We start from the raw sequence: 10,465 nt of genomic DNA, 5'->3' as shown, positions 1-10,465 counted from the left end.
TTGATAAACAACAGTTCGAATACTCGGTTGAACAACGCACATTGAATTATATCTTTGGTTTATAAAGGTTTAAGAAGTACAATAACTTACGAATTATATAATTTGATATCTTAGCATTTCGGCTCTGTTTGGTTTTAGGGAAAACATTTCAAATAAAAACTTATTTTTGAGGCGGGTTATGAACGGTTTGAATTTAACGGGGTGTAAACGGGTTACGGGTTGTAAACGGTTCGGGTTGTAAAGGGTTCGGGTTGAAACAGTTCGGGTTGTAAACGGACCGGGTTGAAACGGTTCGGGTTGTAAACAGTTCGGGTTGTAAACGGTTCGGGTTGAAACAGTTCGGGTTGTGAACGGGTTTTCACCGGGTTGAAACGGTTCGGGTTGAAATAAATCGGGTCATTAACGGTTTTTGGGTCCATTCGGTTCGGGTAGAAACGGTTTCGGGTTGACGCATGACAGTTTGTTATCGGGTATCGGGTCTTAATCGGTTTAATATTTTCGAGACGGTTCGGGTTCGGGTTGAATGTTATCGGTTCGGTTAATTTTCGGGTTCCAACTAACGGGTTATTAACGGTTCGGGTTGAGATTTGACAGCCCCAGTGTAACCAAACAAATAGTGGAGATTTAAATCGTCTTTTATGATGGGGAAATGTTTTTGTACTTATTTGAGTGGCACACCAATGGTTTTAGTACTTGTTTTGCTAGTAAGTTTATCATGTATTCCGTACATCTTAATGATCTTTTAATTTGGAATTTTGCAACTTAATTAGAATTTGAAATAATTATTAATTTATTTCCATTATATAAGAAAAAACAGTCGTGTGAGTTTTTGTTTGATCGTCTCAAATCTCAATCAGTGCTTTAAAACTATCAATTTTTTTTTTAAACATTTTTTACTAAAGCGAAATTAAAGACATCGATGATTAAAAAAAATGTGCATTCGCAAATATACACAGTCAAAAACACGAAAATCAATAAATAATTGGGAGAACACAAAATAAACATGTTCAATCTCAAATTATAAAAATCGCATAATAAGTAGTGAGGTTATCACAATCCAAATAAAATATTTAGGGTCTGTTTGTTTTAACTTTTTCTTACTTATTTCAGCAAAAATAAATTCAAATAAAGACGACACTGGGTTGGGTTGGGTTGGCACGATGCATGCCACGACTGAACACAAAAAAACACGGCACGAACATGAAAAAAGGGCCTTGCACGACCCGTCACGAGGGCATGTAATTTAAGCTTGAGTTGTGCTGGCACGACCCAACACGAAACAAGTGATCTTAACATGAGCCGATCGAGACATTCATGTCCAAGACATTGCGAGCTTGACACGAAACATAACCCATCTTTAAGTTTATAGGTTTAGTACAATAAGTTTTTTTCTCTCACAATTTAACAAATAAATTTTTTCCAATTAAAAAAGATTTAAGTTTAAATTCGGATAAATGAAGGTCAAGTCAAATGTAGTTGAAGTATCCATTAACCAGAGCTAAAAGTGGCAATTAGTCAATTACAACATCTCCATTCATCATCATCTCCTTCGAACACCAGAAATCATGAAACAAAACTTGATGCAGAAATCAATGGAAGCCCCAATGCGAATTCTAAACCCTAACCATCTCAACTTGAATTTCAATCGTCAATTATCCCCCAAATTCTTCCCCAATTCTCACTCTCTTTCTCTCATTCCCACTCTCAAATCCCGCTACTGCATTTCTCTCTCCTCAAATTCCTTCAACAATGCCACTTCCCGTCCCTTCTCTTTCCCGAATTCCTCCCAATTAGGGTTTCTCCTTTCTCTCTCCTCCAATACTCAATTCCACTCCAACAATCTCAACCACCCCAAATCCCACCCTGACAACAGCAGATTCTTCAACTGGCACAAAGCTTCTGCGCCACTCGCCGGAGCTCCCGCCACCGTAGGAAAACCCGAGGTAGCGGCTGTGATATTGGGGTGGTTAGGAGCGACGCCGAAGCATTTGAGGAGGTATGCGGAGTTGTACACTTCGAGAGGGATTGATGCAATCACCTTTGTTGTTCCTGTTAGAGACGTGCTTTGGTTTGATTTGGGGAGAAAGGTTGAGAATCGGATTCAAGAGTTGACGAATGAGATTGTTTCATGGCTTTCGAAGGCGGAAGGCGGTGGCGGAAAGCGGTGCTTAATCTTTCACACATTCAGCAACACCGGTTGGCTTGTGTAGGTTGATTCCACTTCTTCCTAATTTACCAATTTTATTTTCTATACTGTATATGTTGAAGTACTTATATTTTCTGTAGATTTAACTTTAATTGCTAAAATGGGGATTAACTTATTAGTTCAGAATACTGATGCATCATTGCAGCCACTTAAACATGTGTGCATGCATCATCAAGACAATGGGAGTTGTGTCTCGTTTGTGTAGTGATCATAAATTGCAGGAATTGCAATACATTTGTATGTAATTTCGATAGGAAATCTCATGTTTATTACATATACTCCGTAATAATATAAGGTATTTGGGGATGGACTAGGATGACATGAGGTTTTCTTTGCAGAAGAACTAATATAATCATCATCGTTACCATCATTTATTACCCCCTAAAACAGCTGTTTGGGACTTTGAAGCATAATGTGGTTAAGGATTGTAGTTCCTTATGTTGAAATAAGTGTTATTCAGTTAGTTGTCTCAACTCTCAAGTGCATTTGTGAATTTTGACAACTCATTGGCTAAATGTTGTGCTTTGATCATTGTATGTAACCTATTTCGTGAGATTCAACTGATTCTGTGAAAGGTTTGGCTGTTATAGGATCTCAATTGTTAATGGGACTGTTGACATGTGTTCAAGGAATGAATAGTGTTTTTTGTTATTTTCTGTGTACATGCAGATATGGGGCTATTCTTACTCATCTGCAGGACAGGCCGGACCTTATAGAAAGGATTAAAGGATGTGTTGTTGATTCCGGAGGGGACCCTGAACTAAATCCTAAGGTAATTGTATATGTTTATCAACTTGTTATCAGATATGCTTGAAGTTCTATTGTCAATTATTTTGCTTCAAGATACAATGAAATTTAGTCATAAGAAAATGTTCTTGTCTAGCCTTTTATTGTCTATTACTTCGTATAGAATAGCATGGTGTGCATAAGGATGACAAAAGGTTCCTGAGCATTCTCGCGTAGTCGTGTGTCACAAATTTTGCATCCCTATATCCTATATTGGTCTGGGCCAAACGTTTAGAGTTTGCTTCCATTAGGGGTTGTGCTTATCAATGACACTGTGAAAGTGTGTAGCCCTTAATTCTCGCTGATTCCGGATTAAACAGGTAAAGAAGGTTGTTATCTTGTGGGTGGTTTTCACCTATGTGTCTGAGACTTGGTGTTATATCTTATATGGTACTTATCAAGACAGGATCTTAAAGTCACTTTCTAGACCAAGTCTTGAATCTGTAGAAACCTACTGATATTTGAGAGGGATTGATGTACCATCTCCTTTTCCTGACATTGGATCTGAAAATATGCCTGGCTAGTATATGGTTAACACATTGGCTCACTGGCTCACAAGTGGCCATGATGTGGCAGCGAATGGTCTACTTATAAATAAGTAAATAACTAACTTACCGAGTTTTTTTAATACTTCAGTTTGGACTTTGGATTTTAGTACAATCCAAGGTTGTAATGGCGTATGGGTGTATGTTCTGGGTTTATTAGTTATATTAGGAGTTTTTTTTTATAATTTAGTTATTATCTTTTTATTTAGTTAAAACATTCTAGAACTTCAACCCGTATTAGGGCACCTGGCCAATTGCCACGTATCTGTCAGTGCTAAGCTATTGATCTGAAGTGTGGTGGCAGCCATAAAGGTGGTACCCAATGCAGAAGGCTCTCGCTATTTAACTCAGGGTCTAGGAAAGGTCCAAATGTACGCAATATTACCCTTATTTTCATAAAGAGATTGTTTCTAGGGATTGAACTCGTGGCCTAACCGATTGCAAGTAGACACTTGACCATTGTGCTAAGCCACAACGTGTTGAGCATAAATAAAGCTTGGACCGAAGCAATCCTGTATCGCTTACAAGCTGGCTTGGTTCATATTCTAGGCAACACTGGCTTACACGCTTTCAAATTCGTTTCTGTAACAGGACGAATTTAAAAACAAATACGGCATTATCCCAGACTCTCTTGTACACTAGGGTCTAGACTTCCGTACCATCTTAAAAGTACTTTTAAATGGTGATGTTGAGTGAACGTGTCTGCTATGAATTAGCATAGATAACAGACCATAAATCAAGAGACTAATGAAGATTTGATTAATAAACTGAAAATACAAGAAGTAACTGATATTCAAGCATTCGAGAGGCTTGATTTCTCTCCCAATGAGCTCTTAAAAGCTCAACCAAATTCCTCAACAATATTCAACATGCCCCTCCCTGTCAAAATAACCACTGTATATATAGTACTACTTCCCTAACTACCCCCTGACTTATTCCCCAGACACCCCTTCTAACTTATAAAGCTATTTCCTGAACTACCCCTCTCCATAATATCAGTTCATTGCATTACACCCCTACTAACTTATAAAGCTATTTCCTGAACTACCCCTCTCCATAATATCAGTTCATTGCAGTGTCCCTGATGACTAGAGTGCTTGTTTACAACTCTCTTATAGGGTGTCCTTCCATATTTGAGACTTTGCTCTTGTGTTTCAAGCTTTTTTAATAAAAAAATGGAGCTTTATTACATTACTCTTTCTCCAAGAAATAAGTATGAGGTAATCAATAATTGTTATTTGTGATAGGGAGATAGTGTGGCTCACCCCTAACACTGTTATCCCCTGTCACTTTAATCCCCTTAATATTTTGAGAGAAAGAATACATCTTGACCAGAGAGCAGTTCTCAGATTTCCAGTGCTTGAAATTTCGTTGTCAATTATTTTGCTTTGAGAGGCAATGTAATGTAGTATAAGCAAATTTTATTCAAAGTTTTGGTGGGTAGTTCTTGTCTTGTCTTTTGTTGTCTATTACTTTGTATGGAATAGCAAGGTGTGCATACAAGGATGACAAAATGTTCCTAAAGATTCTGGTGTGTGCCAACTTTCGCATCCCTACAATCCTATATTGATCTGGGGCAAAATTTTGGAAAGTGATTCCATGAGGGTTTGTCTTATTAACGACACTGTGAAAGCCTGAATTCTCTTTGATTTAGATTAAACGGATAAAAGAAGGTTATTTATCTTTTGGGTGGAATTCACCTATGTGTCTGAGACATGGTGTTATATTGAACCTACCAATACAAAAGGTTAAAGTGTTAGTCGCCTTGTGGAGTATCTCTTGGATCTGTAGAGACCTATTGATATTTGAGAGGGATTGAAGTACCATCTCTTTTTCCTGATATTGAATACCTGACTAATCCTCCTAGGATACTCTGACTAGTTTATGGTTAGAACATTGGCTCACAAGTGGCCACCTGGCTGACTGCCATATATTTGTCAATGCTAAGCTATTTATATGAATTGTAGCGACAGCCATGTTGAGCATAAACCAAGCTTAGACCGAAGTTATACTGCATGGCTCACTAGCTGGGTTGGTTCATATTCAAGTTGACCCCGGTCTACATGCTTCAAATGTGTTTTCCTGTTACAAGACACCTCATTAAAAATAAGTATGGCGTAATCCCAGTATCTCTTCTAAACTAGGTCTAGACTTTTGTAAAGTCTTAAAAGTGCTTTAAAATGAGATGTTGAATGGGTGACCCTGATGACTTAGAGTGCTTGTTTACAGCTCTCTTATAGGGTGTCTTGCCGTAGTTGAGAGTTAGAGACTTTTCTCGTGTTTCAACTGATAAAGTGATAATAGGAGTTTGAGCTCCATTTCATTACTCTATTCTAAGAAATAAGCTATTGGATATTCGAGATGTGTTATCTGTATGTGGAGATGGTGTGGCTGTGGCTCCCGCCTCTAATTCTTCTCCCCTGTTACTCTAGTTCTTTTAATTTTTAAGATAGAGAATACACATCATGACCAACTAGTAGTAGCTCTCTGATTTCCAGTGAGATCTTATCAGCCAAAATGCCTGGGAAGGTTTTCAATAGCTTCTGAAGCTGGAAAAAGATGAACCCATTCCTTGTCTCCTTGGAACTGGAAACCTATGTTACTCGGACTCAAGTACTAGTGTTGGACACGGGTACGTGTTCAACTCGACTAAATTGTGGAAAAAATTTCCATGATTTTAGACCAAATGAAGTGTCAGAGTGTCCATACCTATATCCGAATGTTGAGGATCCGACACGGGTATTTGAGGTAAAACGAAGAGTCTGAGTAAATATAGCTTGAAACGTAGTAAAGTAAATTTTTCTCATGATTTTCATGGAAAAACTGAACACAGAAAGTTGCATGACCGTCTGTAAGTTTCACTTATTGAGATATTTAAATTTTCCATTAGAATAATGTCTCAAATGGGAATTTATCTTGAAGGTGTTTATAGGACTCACATACTTTCATATCCCTTCGCAGGTTTGGGCAGCTGGTTTTACTGCTGCTTTGCTGAAGAAACGGAATAATGTCATGCCTCTATCATCTGAGGATGTGGAACCACGTACTGATAAAAACAAGTCAAATATGCAGGATGAAGACCCTCTCTTAATCGAGGCTTTAGTTTTTGGAGCTTTGGAGAAAATGTTTTCCTTCCTTTTTACGTTACCTGATGTCAACCAGTAAGTATTGCACATCATTCAACTTGTTAAAATTCCTGTTGTTTCACGGGGTGATTCCTTATCAATAACGGTTATCGATGAATAGTACAAATCACATGGCAAAATCGTAAGTAAGATAGACTTTCAATATATACATATAACTTCAATTTTTATTCATTTAAGCACACATTATATTCTGTTAACCTCGTATTTATTCATTTAATTCACCTTTTACGTTTCTTTTTTTATTTCCACCTTTTTTTAGTTTTCCTACCTGTTTATTTACGGAAATGTCATGTTATTTGCACTATTCACAAATAACTTTTCCTCGTTTCATGTCTTCAAAGCCAGACTGAATGAATATTTTGGTTTTTTTTTTTTAAAAAAAATTAGGAGATTGTTGAAGATCATCCATCATCTTTCGGATAATCAGCCACCATGTCCTCAGCTTTACCTGTACAGCACAGAAGATAAGGTTATCCCGTACCGGTCAGTAGAATCTTTTATCAAACACCAAAAGTCGAAGGGAAGAAGCGTCTCGTCCTTTAACTTTAAGTCTTCACCTCATGTAGATCATTACAGGACATTTCCTGATGTATATACTTCACAGGTTAACAGTTTCTTGAATCACATTTCAAGCAAACACATGTAATTTTTGTTGGCAGATTTTGGTTCAGTGTTGTGTGAGATTGGACTGAAGATAGTCAAGATACAAGCACATAACATTGATGGCACCAGCATTTTGCAATGCAATCTAGTTTAGCAACGGAAACTTCGAATTCTTACATCGGTGTTTGAATTAAGGTTTGTGTCGGAAGTTCGAAACTGTTATTTATATTCTTTCTTTATTGATGTAATTGCAAGTTGCTGAAGAATTGGTTTTGAGATCAAGTTTGTAATTGCAAGTTGCCCACAAATTTTTGTTCCTTCCCAGAGATCTGTTTACTACTCCGTATGTTGTGTATGATTGTATGAACTTTCCAACAGTGACCAGTATGTGATGTTTCGTTGGATCAGATCCATATCTATTTCTTAGTAAAGATGGTTGTGGTGTGGGCTGGGTTGTGGGCCTAAATCTAAATAGGCCAAGCCCATTTGTAACTTCTTGGACCCGGCCGGGCCAAAATATAAAAATTGGGTCACCCTCTTGCTGTGCCGGGTCGGGCCTTCATGTCTAAGCCTAATTTTACTTAATTTAGCGTGATTTGTTGTGTCTTGTGTTTTTTCCAAAAAAGGTGCCTTAAGCCCGGGGCATGACTTTGTACTCGTGTTGGGCCATGCCTTTTCCATTCTCATGTCGGGGTGGGGGGAGGGGGTTGTGCTTTTTTTTGTTGGGTCGGGCCATCCTGCCCAGTGCCACTTTACTTCATAGTGTGATTTTCCATTTGTTTTTACTTTTGAGCTACTCCGTATTAAGTATTAACAATGATGTTGCCTGAAAAATCACCACTGGTTTTATTGTGTTCTCGGGTGTACCTAACTTAAGTGCGTCAGATGTGGAAAGTGGAGTACCAACTAAACCACCAAAAGTCAAAAGACGGCGGTGTTTGCGAATGCAACCACCTAGGGCTGATGCAGTGACACTTAGGTAGGTGGGTGCGAAGGTCATGTGGTAGCGGTCAGGTGGGAGGTGTCATGGTCATGTGGTGTCATGGTGGTGGCTAACGTGGTGGGATGATGTTCAGCCGGTTAGGTGGGATCGTGGGAGGTGACGCGGTCACGGTCATGCAGGGTGGTGGCTATATATTGTGGTAGGATGATGGTCAGCCGGTCAGGAGGGTTGAGGACTTTTTGAGAAAGAAGGGAAATTGAAGAGTAAACAATTGTAGGGATACCGATTGACACCTATAGATTGATTTTGGCAAACATTGTCAAAGTGTGTATGGTTTACCTGATTTTTACTTAATTTATACTCCGTAGTCTCTTAACTTATTTTTTGTTAAACTTGTTTTGCGTTGAAAAAACTGATTTTTTTTAACTTATGACGTGTTAAATGGTGTGGAAAAAGAAAACCTTTTTTTTAGCTGAATTTTATTTTGTCTTGACTTACACTGAGTATGAATTTTCCTAAATTTATCCGATCTTTTTCTTTTTCCTGAAATAAGTCAAAATAAGTTCAAATAATTTGAAACAAATCGACCTTTAGTTTAATTTTGGACAGAGGTGCTAAAGTTCAGGTCATACCTGGCTTTACTATAAAATGTCATGCACAAAACCGCTAAATTAGGCCGTGATTTCTGGACTAGAACGGGTTCTTTGTCTGGGTTTAGACTTTGGACTGAAAAGCACATTTTTGTGGTTGCCCAAACCTGTAAATTTTCCAGGAAGACCATTGATGACCAATTATAATAATATATAGCACCTCAAAGATAAGATTTAGGCACACCTCCTTAGATTGATTTTGACACACCTTCTTAAGAGTAGAGCTCGTGCTCTTGCATTTGTTGTGCTGAATTCATTTCCCGATATTTAGCAGTTCGTATGACTTTTCGTGCCTTTGCATACATTAAATAATTATTACATTTTAAATGGTGACGAGAAGACAAAAGAAGAAAAGAGAATAGTCGAACACCAGCTAAGGAATATTGAATTTAGTTCAGTTAGTTAGGATATCATTGTTGGGAAATGGCAATTGGCATGCCCGTCTTGTCGAATTTGATTGATTAAGCAATGTTGATGGTTTATACAATTATACGTACTACTCCCTCCGTCCCGAAATACTCGACCCGGTTTGACCGGCACAGAGTTTAAGGGACTTAAATTGACTTATTTAATTTAATAGGTAGTAGTTGATAGTGGGGTATTATTTTAATGTAGTTAGTGGAAAATGTGTAAATGTGTAAAGGGGTGGGGTTGGGGGAGAATAGGGGTTGAATTTTTAATTATTTTTTGTATGGAGTAGGGGGTAGGTGGGTTAATAGGGGTGGAGTGAGAAATAATATAATATTATTAGAATATTTCAATTTTTAGAAACATGTCAAGTATTAAGGAACGACCCGATAAGGAAAACAGGTCAAGTATTCCGGGACGGAGGGAGTAGTTACTACGTATATACTACGTAGTACTACGTAGTAAGACCTAAATAATAACAATAAAGATTCCCTAATTGTCCCCAATAATTCACCCTATAGACCTAATAAATAATAATACTAGAGTACTCCTACTTATGGTAGAAGTGTGTATTGGTGACCAATCCAAAAATACTATAAAATGAGGTTGCTTTTCTTTACACTGTTTAAAATTTACAGTAGTAAATGAATTGTTCGTGTCAAGAGAGAAATAAAGACAGATATATGTATTTTTTGTGACAAAATGATGTCAACTAATTCATCTGAAGAAAACTATCACATTCCCCCCCCCCACCCCCCACACAAATTATCGCATATTTTCACAACGACATAGTTGGCAGATATTTTCACGAAAGTCACTAACTAAAAAAAAGCAATTTGATTTATTTATTTTAAGTCCAAATTGGGTGATTTTGATTCTCATGTTCTAACTTGAGGGTGTTGAGATGGGATCTTGGTGGTAGATTATAATAATGATTAGGAATTGTTTCCTAATTAATTAGATAGAGTTTCCTAAAGCTAGTTGAGTTAGACTTTGCCATGACTTGGTATTCTTTGTACTACAAAGTATATACTACGTAGTAAGTATATATATTATTATTATTAATGAGATTACATGGCAAGCAATTAAGGCGTACATAAATATTTACAGTATATGTCCATACAATAATGATGATTAATTATATGCTAAACTGCTAAAGTATTAACAAGTTAAGAACG

At 37.4% G+C, this 10,465-nt stretch overlaps 1 protein-coding gene across 1 annotated transcript; it reads left to right on the top strand.

The window, feature by feature from the left end:
• The first annotated feature begins 1,470 nt into the window (after window positions 1–1,470).
• LOC110778568 (uncharacterized) lies at window positions 1,471–7,641 on the top strand. Its single transcript, XM_021983118.2, has 4 exons — window positions 1,471–2,206; window positions 2,876–2,978; window positions 6,499–6,698; window positions 7,071–7,641. The coding sequence occupies exons 1-4, from the start codon at window positions 1,566–1,568 to the stop codon at window positions 7,327–7,329; spliced, it is 1,203 nt and encodes a 400-aa protein (XP_021838810.1). The 5' UTR covers window positions 1,471–1,565; the 3' UTR covers window positions 7,330–7,641.
• The last annotated feature ends 2,824 nt before the right edge of the window (window positions 7,642–10,465 follow it).

The sequence above is a fragment of the Spinacia oleracea genome, chromosome 3 (assembly GCF_020520425.1).
Source record: "Spinacia oleracea cultivar Varoflay chromosome 3, BTI_SOV_V1, whole genome shotgun sequence".
Classification (NCBI taxonomy): Eukaryota; Viridiplantae; Streptophyta; class Magnoliopsida; order Caryophyllales; family Amaranthaceae; genus Spinacia; species Spinacia oleracea.
Note: the sequence above shows the minus strand (reverse complement) of the source record. Positions and strands in the feature narration are given on the sequence as shown.